General features: G+C 43.5%; 1 protein-coding gene and 1 long non-coding RNA gene across 2 annotated transcripts in view; one reads left to right on the top strand and one right to left on the bottom strand.

The window, feature by feature from the left end:
* The window catches only part of LOC308663138, an 861,733-nt gene that overhangs the window by 203,025 nt on the left and 642,935 nt on the right, over positions 1–15,773 (top strand). The gene's annotated exons all lie outside the window — the stretch shown is intronic.
* LOXHD1 (lipoxygenase homology PLAT domains 1) overlaps positions 1–15,773 on the bottom strand; it is a gene marked incomplete at both ends in the record, with an annotated part of 233,602 nt that overhangs the window by 73,894 nt on the left and 143,935 nt on the right. The window contains 3 exons of the mRNA XM_081321186.1: positions 4,925–5,133; positions 10,637–10,742; positions 15,363–15,572. Of these exons, the coding sequence (XP_081177312.1) occupies positions 4,925–5,133; positions 10,637–10,742; positions 15,363–15,572 (525 nt within the window). The remainder of the gene's footprint in view (positions 1–4,924; positions 5,134–10,636; positions 10,743–15,362; positions 15,573–15,773) is intronic.

Raw genomic sequence — 15,773 nt, 5'->3', positions numbered from 1 at the left:
GGGGGAGGGGCAGGGAAGGAGGAGAAGGGGAAGGGAAAGAGAAGGAGGAGGAGGAAGAGGAGGAGAGGAAGAGGGCCAGGGAAAGAGGAGAAGGGGGAGGGGGAGGGGGAGGAGGAAGAGAAGGAGGGTGAAGGGAGGGGGGAGGAAGAGAAAGGGGAAGGGGAGGGAGGGGAAGAAGGAGGAGAAGAGGGAAGAGGAGGAGGAAGAGGAGGAGTGGAAGAGGGGGAGGGGCAGGGGAGGAGGAGGGGAGGAGGGAGAGGGGGAGGGGCAGGGGCAGGGAAAGGGAAGAAGGGGAAGGGGAAGGAGGAGAAGGAAGAGAAGGAAAGATGGGGAGAGGCAGGAGCAGGGGAGGAGAAGGGGAGGAGGAAGAGGAGGGTTTGGCGAGGGGGAGGAAGAGGAAGGGGAGGGAGGGGAAGGAGGAAGGGAAAGAGGAGGAGGAAGAGGAGAAGAGGAAGCGGGGGAGGGGAGGAGGGAGAGGGGAGGAGGGGAAGGGGCAGGGAAGGGGAGGAAGGGGGAGGAGGAGGAAGAGGAGGAAAGAGGGGGAGGGGCAGGGGCAGACGAAGAGGAAGGGGAGGGAGGGGAAGGAGGAGTAGGTGTGGACAAGGCTAGGGAAAAAAATGCAAACCAGGCACTTATTTATTTCCACTTATTCCTCTAGCTTTTTTTTTTTTTTAATCAGCTGCTTTGCCTTTAATCACCGCTCAGGTTATCCTTAGGATGCAACTTTAAAACCTGCCTGCCAAGCCGGCCACCATCGGACGGATTCTATCGAAAGCAGCCAGTCAACCCGCCCTGCGGTTCACAAAACGCAGCACAAAGGTGTGTGTTGCAATCGATTAGAATTCAAGCACGCAACTTTCTCCGGGTCCAAAGTGGCACCTTTGCGTTCCTGGGTGCCCGCTCTCCGCAGGGCGCGCCTGCTATAGAAATAGGGCAGAGCAGGAACCAGACTTGATTTGAATTCAACGATTAATCACTGCATTATATTAATAGAGGTGATTCTTTGATGTAAAATATGATCATTTCAGGGTAATTTCTTGATTGATTTGGGTGTGCGTGTGTGCGTGCATGTGTGTGTGTGTGTGTCTCCACTTATAGACCATAGCAACAAGCCATCTTGAGAAAAAAAGAATATTTTGAGCTTCAAGAGGAGGCCAAAAAGCACCGTCAACCATTTGTTACATAAATATTTCTGCCCTGTGATTTCTGATCAGTGCACATGGCTTCTGAGCCGTGATTAACGGCCTGTTCCTGTAAGAGGTGTCTCAAGAGAAGCCGTGAAAACAATTTCCATGTTGTGCAAGACAATTATGCACGAAGCGTTTCTCGCTGTGGTCCATTTATGAAATTCCTTCTCTGATGGGATTTGTCAAAGGTTCCTGTTGGTTTTTGTTTTTATTTACAAAATTAAAGGAAAATGGAAAAAGAATGATGGAATTATGGAGTACACCCCCACAGTCAAATAATAATAATAATAATAATAATAATAATAATAATAATAATAATAATAATAATAATAACAACAACAACAACAACAACAACAACAACAACAACAACAATAGAATAGAAACTGGAATAGAATAGAATGGAATGGAATAGAATAGAATAGAAAATAGAATGGAATGGAATGGAATGGAATGGAATGGAATAGAATAGAATAGAATAGAATAGAATAGAATAGAATAGAATAGAATAGAATAGAATAGAATAGAATAGAATAGAATAGAATAGAATAGAATGGAATGGAATGGAATGGAATTGAATAACAAATAGAATAGAATAGAATAGAATAGAATAGAATAGAATAGAATAGAATAGAATAGAATAGAATAGAATAGAATAGAATAGAATAGAATAGAATAGAATAGAATATAGAATATAGAATATAGAATATAGAATATAGAATATAGAATATAGAATATAGAATATGGAATGGAATGGAATGGAATGGAATAGAATAGAATAGAATAGAATAGAATAGAATAGAATAGAATAGAGTAGAGTAGAGTAGAGTAGAGTAGAGTAGAGTAGAGTAGAGTAGAGTAGAGTAGAGTAGAGTAGAATAGAATAGAATAGAATAGAATAGAATAGAATAGAATGGAATGGAATGGAATGGAATGGAATTGAATAACAAATAGAATAGAATAGAATAGAATAGAATAGAATAGAATAGAATAGAATAGAATAGAATAGAATAGAATAGAATAGAACAGAATAGAATAGAATAGAATAGAATAGAAATTAGAATAGAATAGAATAGAATAGAATAGAATAGAAATTAGAATAGAATAGAATAGAAATTAGAATAGAAATTAGAATAGAATAGAATAGAATAGAATAGAATAGAATAGAATAGAATAGAATAGAATAGAATAGAATAGAATAGAATAGAATAGAATAGAATAGAATAGAATAGAATAGGAGAACCAAGCAGGAGAATCTATACGTTTCAGACAGTCTCTTCTTAAAAATCTCCAGTGATGAAGCACCCATTATTACCACATCATCATCATCATCATCATTATCATCATCCCAGGTCCTTGGTAAGGACTCAATAGGTAGACAAAAAATGCCTAATCCAGTCTGTACATCTGGCTGACAGTGCTATGATCAGTAATAATAATAAAGTTGGAAGGGACCTTGGAGGTCATCTAGTCCAACCCCCTGCTCAGGCAGGAAACCCTATACCATTTCAGACAAATAGTTGTTAGATCACTTAGGAGCCTTTGCAGAATACGGAATAACAGAGTTAGAAGGGTCTTCTAGTCTAACCCCTGTTTGAGCAGGAGACCCTATACCAGGGGTCCCCAACCCCCAGGCTTTGGACCGGTACTAGGCTGTGGCCTGTTGGGGACCGGTCTGCAGAGTTGGAGGTGAGCGGCAGGCGAGTGAAACTCAGCCTATGTGGGATCTAGGTTGTGCCCTCTTACACACACACACACACACACACACACACACACACCGGTCCGAGGCAAAATTATCGTCCATGAACATGGTGCCAAAAAGGTTGGGCTTTGCTGACCTACCCCTTTCTGAACAAAATGGCTGTCCAGTTTCTTCTTAAAAACCTCCCAGGATTGGAGCACCCACAACTTCCGGAGGCAAACTGTTCCACAGATTAGCAATTGTGGGGTCGTCTGTGAATCTGAAGAGTGGCCCTCGTATCCCCTCATTTCAATCGTTTATGAAGACGTCGAAGACTTCTGGGCCTAAGGCAGAACCTTGGGGTGTCCCAGTGTAGGTTTCCCTCCCAGTGGATGTGGCTCCATTGATGACGGCACGTTGCATCCGGTTGGTCAGCCAAGTTACAAGTCCCACCCCCGGTGATGCTGTCTATCACACCTTTTTCTATCTTACACAACCAATAGGCTGTGGTCTACGTTGTCCAATGCCTTACTGAAGTCCGGATGCCACGGCATATCCCTGATCCACTCATTTAGCCACTTTGTCAAAGGGTGCAATGAGGATTTGTCTGGCACCATCTGTTTTCGACAAGCCCAGGTTGGATTCTCGTAATAGCATTGCTTGTTTCTAGGTTGTAGGTAGATCTGTGGCTTGATTAGAGCGCCCTGGTGGCACAGTGGTTAGAGTGCAGTATTGCAGGCTGACTCTTCCCACTGCCGGCTGTTCGATTCTCACCAGCTCCAGGTTGACTCAGCCGTCCGTCCAACCGAGGTCGGCAAAATGAGGAGCCAGAGTGTTGGGGGCAAATATGCTGACTCTGTAAACCGCTTAGAGAGAGGGCTGTAAAGAACTGTGAAGCGGTAGATAAGTCTAAGGGCAATTGCTATTTTTTCCCCCAGAATCCAGAATCTTCTCTAAAAACCCAAACTCGCCAGATACCATCCTGCCTCTTGCAGCATTATCCAACCCACTGTGTTCCCTGCCAGACAATCAAGGAGAAACATCCTAACAGGGAGGACAATTAACCAGTGGAACAGCTTGCCACCAGAAATAGTGGGTGCTCCATTACTAGAGGTTTTGAAGAAGACATTGGACAGCCATTTGTCTGAGGTGGTTGCTTGAGCAAGGGGTTGGACTAGAAGACCTCCAAGGTCCCTTCCAGCTCTATTCTGATTGATTGATTGATTGAAAAGAATTGGAAAGAATTGAATAGAATAGCAGAATAACGGGTAATGTGTTTGCAAGGAAATAATCTTGGTCACCCCAGAATGCAGGATACAGAATAATGGATTACAGGAAAGAGGTTTTGACTGAATGTTAGAAAAATGTGGGTTGCGGTGTGAGGAGCTGGATTGTAGAATCTATTCCCAAGAGAAGTGTTGGCCAACTTTTCAGTCTTCAATCAGATGGTAGACAGCTGTCACTCAATGCCGCTTCAGTTTGAATCCCAGTGGAACAGAAGTTGCCTCCAGAAATCATGAGTGCTCCGTCACTGGAGGATTTTAAGAAGAGGCTAGACAATCACTTGTCCCAGATGGTATAGGTTCTCCTGTTTCAGCAGGGGGTTGGACTAGAAGACCTTGGAGGTCCCTTCCAGTTCTATTCTATTCTATTCTATTCTATTCTATTCTATTCTATTCTATTCTATTCTATTCCATACCATTCCATACCATTCCATTCCATACCATTCTACTCCTATTCTATATTTCTATTCCATTCCATTCCATTCCATTCCATTCCATTCCATTCCATTCCATTCTATTCTATTCTATTCTATTCTATTCTATTCTATTCTATTCTATTCTATTCTATTCTATTCTATTCTATTCTATTCTATTCTATTCTATTCTATAAAATACCCAGCTTGAACCAAAGGACTCCAATCTCTTCTGGAAAAAAAATCTCCAGGCATAGAGAACCCATAACTTCTGGAGACCTGCAATTTCTCTGCCTCTCTTTAGGCCAAGCTGAGCTCCAGGGATCTCTATTTCAGACCTGGCTTGTCAGTCCCATGGCATACCTCAATTTTTCTGACCTCGCCAACATCGGCTCCCACAACAGAGAATTTCTCCACCGAAGACTCTGCAAATTGGGCCTTTCCCTCTGGGAGATCAAGCCACATGTGTCCCGTGGACTGTTCTTGAGGACCTATAATGATGATGAAGACTCGGCTGCTGGTGCTCGAGTCGTACTCTTTCCCAGTAGTGAGGACGATGTGGTAAGGAATGACTAAAAACGAAGAAAAATCACATCAGGCAAACGAGATTGAGACGCAGCTTGCGAAGGCTCCCTTTTAATTCCTTCTCTCTAGCTCAGGGGTCCCCAAACCCCCCAGTCCGTGGATCAGTACCGGGCCGCGGCATGCCGGCAACCATTCCGCACAAACAAGCAAAGCCCCATCCACGGGATGCAGGCAGCACACAAAACCACACACCCCCTGCGGTCCGCGGAAAAACCTCTCTCTCCACGGAAACGGTGGTCCCTGGTGCCCAAAAGGTTGGGGTCACCTCTGTTATAGCAGATGAACTGCAGCGCCTGGCTAGATCAGGTGTCTCTTATGCAGAAGACACAAGGTTCAAACCAGGCCAGAGTAGTGCTACATCTGCTAGATTAGGAGTCCCCAACCCCTGGTTCATGGACCGGTATTGGGCTGCGGCATGCCAGCAACCGGTCTGCACAAACAAGCAAAGCCCCATCTGCGGCATGCAGGCACCACACACAACCACGTCCTCCCTCCGTTCCACGGGAAGAAACCTCTCTCCACGGAACCAGTTCCTGGTGCCCCAAAGGTTGGGGACCCCCGGTTTACAGTCTCCTGCTTGAGCAGTGGGTTGGACTAGAACAAGGGTCCCCAACCCCCAGTCTGTGGACCGTTACTGGGCTGCGGCATGCCAGCAACCGGTCCGCACAAACAAGGAAAGCCCCATCCGCGGGATGCAGGCAGTGCACAAAACCATGCGCCCTCCGGTCCGCGGAAAAACCTCTCTCCTGGGAACCGGTCCCCAGTGCCCCAAAATGTTGGGGGGTCTCTGCTCTAGTTAGCGCAAGAGTAAAGATGTGAGGCCCCCCCAAGGTTGGAGAGAAGATCCTCAACTCACAGACATTCCTTTAGTGATCATTGACCAGAGTGAGTTATGCCCGTATTTGCGCACTTAACCACCGTGGCAGCATCCCCAGGGTCATGTGATCCAAATTCGGAAGCTTGGCAACTGGTTCATTATTTTGTGACGGTTGCAGTGCCCCCTTTTGTCACTTTCTGACAAGCAAAGTCAATGGGGAAGCCAGACTCGCTTAACAACAGAGTTACAGTACGTAGCAACTGCAGTGATCCACTCAATGAGAAGAAAGGTCGTCAAATGGGGCAAAACTCACTTAACGAGTGTCTGGCTTAGCAATGCAGATTTTGGCTTCAATGGTGGTCGTAAATTGAGGACTGTATGTATGAGATCTTTGGAGAATAGTCAAGCTCTTCTCCAAAGCCCCTGAAGGCAGGGCAAGAAGCCACAGATGGAAACTAACCAAAGAGAGAAGCAACCTAGAACTAAGGAGAAACTTCCTGACAGTGAGAACAATTAACCGGTAGAACTACCTGCCTCCAGAAGCTGTGAATGCTCCAACGCTGGAAGTTTTTAAGAAGAGACTGGACAGACATTTGTCTAAAATGGTGTAGGGTTTCCTGCCTGAGCAGAGGGTTGGACTAGATGACCTCCAAGGTCCCTCCCAGCTTTATTATTATTATATGGCAGCTTCCTTCCATTCTGTGGTTAAAGCACAGATAAATGCTATAGGATCGATTCTAATACGAGAAACAAATCAGAATGGCAGGAAACACACAGCTCTGCCCCCCTATTGTTATCTGTATGGCTTTCCACGTTTTGTTATTGTGTCCCAAAATATGCTTTTCCAAAAGGCAACTGGACTTTCTTGGGGTTTTTTTTTTTATTCTCTTGAAAACATTTCACTCCTCATCCAGGAAGCTTCTTCAATTCTTCGGAAACTTCTTGGATAAAAAGCAAAATTCAAGGGAAAAACAACAACAACAAGAAGAAAAGCCAGTTGCCTTTGAGAGCAGGACACACAGTGACTTAGTAAGGTGACTTTTACCAACGCACTTGAAACGTCAGCCGATCAGGAAAGATGTTACATGTTGATGTAATCGTTATTTGGACAAACGGAAGAAAAATGTTTGCATCCAACCTCGTGTGTATCGGAAATATTAAGAATGATATTTGTTTAATGTTTGACAAAAGGTGGATGCTACTGGGAAGAAGAGAAGATCAAGAAAATATATCCTTAACTAATAGATTGATGATGGAATTATAGGAATTATTTTGGATTGTTATTAAATAGATGAACCCAGACAACACGCTGTTTACTAAGCACTAAAGATTGCTATTGTTAAAAATCAGTTATATATATATATATATATTGTTGTTGTTGTTAGTTGCGAAGTCGTGTCCGACCCATCGCGACCCTATGGACAATGTTCCTCCAGGCCTTCCTGTCCTCTACCATCTTCTGGAGTCCATTGAGGCTCACGCCTCCTGCTTCAGTGACTCCATCCAGCCACCTCCTTCTCTGTCGTCCCCTTCTTCTATTGCCCTCAATCTTTCCCAGCATTAGGCTCTTCTCCAGTGAGTCCTTCCTTCTCATTAGGTGGCCAAAGAATTTGAGTTTTAGCTTCAGGATCTGGCCTTCTAAAGAGCAGTCAGGGTTGATCTCCTCTAGGACTGACCGGGTTGATCGCCTTGCAGTCCAAGGGACTCGCAGGAGTCTTCTCCAGCACCATAGTTCAAAGGCTTCAATTCTTTGGCGCTCAGCCTTTCTTATGGTCCAACTTTCACTGCCATACATTGCAACTGAGAAGACCATAGCCTTGACTATACGCACTTTTGTTGACAGGGTGATGTCTCTGCTTTTAAATGTGCTGTCTAGATTTGCCATGGCTTTCCTCCCCAGGAGCAAGCGTCTTTTAATTTCTTGGCTACAGTCCCCATCTGCGGTGATCTTGGAGCCCAGGAAAATAAAATCTGTCACTACCTCCATTTCTTCCCCATCTATTTGCCAGGAATTGAGAGGGCCAGATGCCATGATCTTGGTTTTCTTAATGTTTAGTTTCAACCCAAGTTTTGCACTCTCCTTCTTCACCCGCAACAAGAGGCTCTTTAGTTCTTCTTCACTTTCTGCCATTAGAGTGGTATCATCTCCATATCTTAGGTTGTTGATGTTTCTTCCGGCAATCTTAATTCCAACTTTTGATTCATCTAGCCTTGCCTTTCTCATGATGTGCTCTGCATATAAGTTAAATAGGCAAGGCGACAGTATACAGCCTTGCCGGACTCCTTTCCCAATTTTGAACCAATCAGTGGTTCCGTGTCCAGTTCTCACTGTTGCTTCTTGGCCCGCATATAGATTTCTCAAGAGACAAATAAGATGGTCTGGTATGCCCATCTCTTTAAGGACTTGCCAGAGTTTGTTATGATCCACACAATCAAAGGCTTTAGCATAGTCAATGAAGCAGAAGTAGATGTTTTTCTGGAACTCTCTAGCTTTCTCCATGATCCAGCGTATGTTAGCAATTTGATCTCTAGTTCCTCTGCCTCTTCGAAATCCTGCCTGTACTTCTGGTAGTTCTCGATCCACATACTGCTGGAGTCTAGCTTGTAGAATTTTAAGCATAACTTTACTAGCATGAGAAATGAGTGCAATGGTGCGATAGTTTGAACATTCTTTGGCACTGCCTTTCTTTGGAATTGGAATGTAAACTGATCTTTTCCAATCCTGTGGCCACTGTTGAGTTTTCCAAATTTGCTGGCAAATTGAGTGTAGCACTTTTACTGCATCGTCTTTTAAGATTTTGAATAGCTCAGCTGGAATACTGTCACTTCCACTAGCTTTGTTGTTGCTCAGCTTTTCTAAGGCCCACTTTACTTCACATTCTAGGATGTCTGGTTCGAGGTCAGTGACCACCTCATTGTGATTATCAGGGACATTAAGCTCATTCTTGTATAGTTCTTCTGTGTAATTTTGCCACCTCTTCTTAATCTCTTCTGCCTCTGTTAGGTCCCTTGAGGATTGTATCCCAGTATTGCTTTTCCTATTTTTTTATTGACTATGAAGGCTACTCCATTTCTTCTGAGGGATTCTTGCCCGCAGTAGTATACCTGATGGTCATCTGAATTAAATTCACCCATTCCTGTCCATTTTAGTTTGCTAATACCTAAGATGTCAATGTTTAGTCTTGTCATCTCTTGTTTGACCACGTCCAGCTTTCCTTGATTCATGGATCTTACATTCCAGGTTCCTATGGAGAAAAAATCTTTACAGCATCGGACTTTCCTTTCACCACCAGACATATCCACAGCTGAGCATCCTTTTGGCTTTGGCCCAGTCGCTTCATTCTTTCTGGCGCTACTAGTACTAGCCCTCTGCTCTTCCCCAGTAGCATATTGGACGCCTTCCAACCTGAGGGGCTCATCTTCCAGCGTCATATCGTTTTGCCTTTTGGTACTGCCCATAGGGTTTTCATGGCAAAGATACTGGAGTGGTTTGCCATTTCCTTCTCCAGTGGATCACGTTTTGTCAGAACTCTCTGCTATGACCTTTCCGTCTTGGGTGGCCCTGCATGGCATAGCTCATAGCTTCATTGAATTACGCAAGCCCCTTCGCCACGACAAGGCAGTAATCCATGAAGGGGAGATATATATATATATATATATATATATATATATATATATATATATATATATATATATATATATATATATATATATATATATATATATATATATATATATATATACACAAATATGAGCTGTCACTGCTGTGACTACTGCCTGTGGATGGCCTTGACCGTTGGGACAACCATGACCTGGATGATTGAGAACCTCCATAGACATTTTGTCAACGCTGCTAACATTGGATGTTCTTGCTTTGACAACATATGGAAATGCAGCCATTTTCCTTTAAATGTTTCCTCTTAGAATTAGAGTTAGAATTAGATGATGGGGGGGGAGTGAGGAGGAGGAATGTGCATGGGAGTTAGTTAGACATAACAATATTGTAACTAGTGTGAGAACCAAGGTATTTTTTTTGAAATAAGAGATTATAAGAAATGGGTTGGAGAACTGGAGGGAAAGCCTGCATTTCAAACTAATTTCAAACTGGACTCCAGAAGATGGTAGAGGACAGGAAGGCCTGGTGGAAGGTTGTCCATGGGGTCGCGATGGGTCGGACACAACTTCGCAACTAACAACAACAAGGTAAACAATGCCTTGAAGTTCTTTGAAGAGTTTCATCTGTTGGAACCATGACACATTTTGTTATTGTGGCATTTACTGGGACCTTTGCCCTTCCCAATCCTGTTTGAAACAGTCCAGACCAGGGGTCTTCTAACTTGGCCCTTTTATGACTTGTGGACTTCAACTCCCAGAATTCCTCAGCCAGCATGCACGCGTGCATGCTGGCTGAGGAATTCTGGGAGTTGAAGTCCACAAGTCATAAAAGGGCCAAGTTGGAAGACCCCTGGTCTAGACCAGTGTTTTTCAAACTTTGCAATTTTAAGACGTGTGGACTTCAGTTGTTAGAATTCCCCAGCCAGCATACCAAATTTGAAAAACACCAATCTAGACATAGATCCGTAACTTCAGTAAGAAACAGGCTTGGCTGAGTCGAGGTGTAAGCCTGGATTGGTCTTATACCCTGCTTGCTCCACACAATATTACTTTCTTACGTGACGCATCAAGTGCAGATCTCTTGGTCTTCTCGTCCTTTAGACCGGCGTTGTCGTCTCGGTTCAGGGATGTGTTCCCAATGCTCAAGGAGTCGGGATCGTAATTCTAATAAGAGAGCACAAATAGATGAAAGAACACCAATGCTTGCATCTGTTTTCTTCTGCAGCCGGGAGATATTTCCCATCTCCAGAGAATATGATTGCTGAATTTATTTTTTGGGACTGGAAGGAAATTCTGGTTCAAAATCTCCTTCGGCCAGAGGCTGACAATAAGCAATTTTTCCCTTCCTCTCTGTATCTACTGAGCCTCTTTCACAGATTTTCCAGGATGATAAATGGATTAATTCTACAGCTGCAAACCTGAATGCTTGGGTGACAAAAGAGAGAATAGCAGAGTTGGAAGGGACCTTGGAGGTCATCTAGTCCAACCCCCTGCTCAGGCAGGAAACCCTATACCATTTCAGACAAATGGCTTGTCCAGTCTCTTTTTTAAAAACCTCCAGTGTTAGAGAAGGGAGGGAGGGATGAAGGAAGGAAGGAAGGAAGGAAGGATAACAGAACAACAGAGTTGGAAGGGACATTGGAGGTCATCTAGTCCAACCCCCTGCTCAGGCAGGAAACCATTTATACCATTTCAGACAAATGGCTGTCCAGTCTCTTCTTAAAAACTTCCAGTGTTGGAGCATTCACAGCTTCTGGAGGCAGGTTGTTCCACTGGTTAATTGTTCTAACTATCAGGAAATTTCTCCTTAGTTCCAGGTGGCTTCTCTCCTTGATCAGTTTCCATCCATTGCTTCTTGTCCTGCCTTCAGGGGGTTTGGAGAATAGCTTGACTCCCTCTTCTTTGGGGCAGCCCCTGAGATACTGGAAGGCTGCTATCATGTCACCCTTTATCCTTCTCTTCATTAAACTAAAGGTAAAGGTAAAGGTTCCCCCGCACATGCGTGCTAGTCGTTTCCGACTCTAGGGGCCGGTGCTCATCTCCGTTTCAAAGCCGAAGAGCCAGCGCTTGTCCGAGGACATCTCCGTGGTCATGTGGCCGGCATGACTAGACACCAAAGGCGCACGGAACGCTGTTACCTTCCCACCGTAGTGGTCCCTATTTTTCTACTTGCATTTTTACGTGCTTTCGAACTGCTAGGTTGGCAGAAGCTGGGACGAGTAACAGGCGCTCACTCTGTTACGCGGCACTCGGGATTCGACCCGCCAAACTGCCGACCTTCCGATCGACAAGCTCAGCGTCCTAACCCACTGAGCCACCGCGTCCCTTTTCATTAAACTAGACATCCCCAATTCCAGCAACCGTTCCTTATATGTTTTAGCCTCTAGTCCCCTGATCCTCTTTGTTGCTCTTATCTGCACTCTTTCCAGAGTCTCAACATCTTTTCTACAATGTGGTGACCCAAACTGGATGCCGGATTCCAAGTGTGGCCTTACCAAGGCCTTGTAAAGTAGTATTAACCCTTCACATGATCTTGATTCTGTCCCTCTGTTAATGCAGCCTAGCACTGTGTTGGTTTTTTGGCAGCTGCAGCACACGGCTGGCTCCTATTTAAGGGATTGTCCATTAGGATTCTGAGATCCCTCTCACAGTTATAGGAATAGTTACAGCTATTCACAGTGTGCTTTTTAACAAAATACCATTTTGTGTCTGACTGCACCTATTATGGCAATAATTTGGTGACTGGGCAAGCTTTCTACATGGCAGCCATTTTGTTAAAATTCCCACAACATGATGAGAAGAGAAGAGAAGAGAAGAGAAGAGAAGAGAAGAGAAGAGAAGAGAAGAGAAGAGAAGAGAAGAGAAGAGAAGAGAGGAGAGGAGAGGAGAGGAGAGGAGAGGAGAGGAGAGGAGAGGAGAGGAGAGGAGAGGAGAGGAGAAGAGAAGAGAAGAGAAGAGAAGAGAAGAGAAGAGAAGAGAAGAGAAGAGAAGAGAAGAGAAGAGAAGAGAAGAGAAGAGAAGAGAAGAGAAGAGAAGAGAAGAGAAGAGGAGAAGAGAAGAGAAGAGAAGAGAAGAGAAGAGAAGATGGAATGGAACAGGAGCAGGAACAGGAGTAGAGTGGAGTAGAGTAGAGTAGAGTAGAATAGAGTAGAGTAGAGTAGAGTAGAATAGAATAAAAAATATGGAATGGAATGGAATGGAATGGAATGGAATAGAATAGAATAGAATAGAATAGAATAGAATAGAATAGAATAGAATGGAATGGAATGGAATGGAATGGAATGGAATGGAATGGAATGGAATGGAATGGAATAGAATAGAATAGAATAGAATAGAATAGAATAGAATAGAATAGAATAGAATAGAATAGAATAGAATAGAATAGAATAGAATAGAATAGAATAGAATAGAATAGAATAGAATAGAATAGAATAGAGAAAATGTGGAATGGAATGGAATGGAATGGAATGGAATGGAATGGAATGGAATGGAATGGAATAACTTTATTGTCCCTTTGAATGTACACTAATCGGCACACATTAAAATGAAATCTCGTTGCATATAGCTCTCAAAGGGAGCTGAGGTGCCATCAGGTCAGTTTTAGAGACAAAATACAGTAAAGATAAAATCTCGTTGCATATAGCTCTCAAAGGGAGCTGAGGTGCCATCAGGTCAGTTTTAGAGACAAAATACAGTAAAGATATGCAGTCCTCTTGGTAAAATACCGGAGTGGCCCATCACTGTCTTTTATCTTCTGATGTGAAAACATCCCTTTGCCATTAAAATGATCATCATCCTTCAGCATTTGCCTCTGTCATTGCTCTCCTATACAGCTGCCTACCGCAATTCACACCTTCAGACGTTGGGTGATTGTGATTCTTCAGATACACTCCCAAGGTTTTTCTTTTTATGCTTCCCACAGAGAATTTCCACCGTGGTGAGGTAGCATGGCAGAATACGAAGCAGCGCTGAATCCATGCTCTGTAAGGTCCCTTCTGTTATTCTGTTAAAGCAAAGTCGGCTTTTTGCTTGAAAGTATGCCATTCTTTGCCTATTCACACACCCCCGCCGCCCCCACAGCACAGACACAAAAGGTTTAAAATAAATAAATAAGCAAATATCAAATTTGGCACATGCCGCAAGGTGCAATCTTGATATTGATAGGCTTGAAGTTGTTCTTCCCCTCCCCCAACACTTCCCCCCTCCCCCCCAAAAAGTGAAAATGCTTTTAAGCGACATTCTTTTCTTTCCCTTTTCAACCTTAATTATATCCGAGAAGGTGACTTTGATCTTTGATATAAAAACTGGCTTTTCCAAAACAGAATGGCTTCTCCCTCCATCCCCGGAAACTCGAGTCTTTCATCAAAAGGACCGTTATGTCTTAGATTTCATTCTTCCCGGGACCCCAGTGCTGGACTGATAGGCAGAAGATAAAAAATGCAATTTTTCAGAGAGTCAAAAGTGCACTCTTCCCGAAATATCTCGCTTCCCCATATGTTTTATCTATCGCGAGCCTGCTTGCACTCAGAAGCCCAGAATTTAGCTGCGGCTGTATTTTCAGCAAAGCACTTAGTTGCAGCCCTTGGAAAGATTTTTTTTTTTTAACAGATTAATCGAGATTAATTGCCAAAAATAAGATAAAATTCTCTGGCTCTGGGTTACAACAAAATAGTTCCAACTGGTTAATCAAAAACCAAAAAAACCTCATTATTATTATTATTATTATTATTATTATTATTATTATTATAATAATAATAATAATAATAATAATAATAATAATAATAATAATAATGATGATGATGATGATGATGGGACTTCCGAATACAGACAGATCACCATTTGGAACACAACACGCCAGATATCGCGGTTGTATAGAACCGAAGCGTACAGCTGATTGATATCGCTGTACCAGGAGATGCCAGAGTCGAAGAAAAAGAACTGGGAAAAATTACAAAATAATTGCCATTGAAACTGCGCAATTATGGATGAAACGTGTAACAGTGATACCCATTGTCATCGGGGCACTGGGAACTATGTCCAAAAACTTTACAAAACACATCAAGAAATTGCAACTTCCTGCAATAACTCCAGCAATGCTACAAAAAAACTGCGCTACTCGGAACATCTTACATTTTAAGGAGATACCTGGTTGTTACCTAGGATGCTGGCAGCAACCCATGTCAACCATCAGCGCCAGTCAGTTTGAATGTTCAGCTGACTGAGGTTCACGTTTAACAAATAAAAGATAATAAAAATAAAAATGGGAAGGGACCTTGGAGGTCATCTAGTCCAACCCCCTGCTCAGGCAGGAAACCCTGTACCACTTCAGACAAATGGCTGTCCAGTCTCTTCTGAAAAACTTCCAGTGTTTAAGAAAATAGCTCCAACTGGTTAATTAAGAACCGGGAAAACCTCAGGATTCTTACTTCTGCGAATCTCCTGAAGTTGTTAAAGTTTGAGGTTCAGCACTTCAGTTAGTGACCGTTCAAAGTTACAACAGCATTGGGAAAAGTGATCTAGGACCACGTTTCACACTTACGACCATTGCAACATCCCCCAGGGTCAGGTGGTCAGAATTTGGACGCTTGGCAACTGACTAATTCTAACCACACGCTTAAATTGATTACCGTGGTTTGCCATAGTAGTATCTTGTGTGTATGGCGTCGCCACGAAGGCTCGCCACTCTTTTAAGCTGCCTTTGACTCTCTGGGAAAAAAAATGGTGTTCTTCTTCACTCCCTCTAAATTTTAGGAAGTTGGGGAGCCTTTTAATATCAAGACTTACTTTTTCCCAAAGGATTCGCTCAATGCTCAGATCCTCCTTTTTTCTCGACAGCCAACGTTCGCACTCGAAGAGGTAATGGCTGTCGGCGGCATCGTTCAGGATCTCGACTTTCTCCAAGAACCAGTCCGGCCTTGGCAGAGTGTTGTCGTGACGGATGCGGATCTTATAGATGGTTCCCAGGTCCACAGCTTCAACGGTGAATATGTCTTCCTGTGTGAGATAGAAGATAAATCCTTGGTTGGTCTTTGAAAGAGCATTTCTCATGCCAGCAGAATAACAGAGTTGGAAGGGAGCCTGGAGGCCTTCTAGTCCAACCCTCTGCTCAAGCAGAAAACCCTAACTCTATACCTTTTCAGACACTGGGTTCTCCAATTAACGTATTCAATTCTATTTTCTATTCTATTTCTGTTC

Source organism: Vipera berus (assembly GCF_964194415.1).
Source record: "Vipera berus genome assembly, chromosome: 2".
NCBI classification, from domain to species: Eukaryota; Metazoa; Chordata; class Lepidosauria; order Squamata; family Viperidae; genus Vipera; species Vipera berus.
Note: the sequence above shows the minus strand (reverse complement) of the source record. Positions and strands in the feature narration are given on the sequence as shown.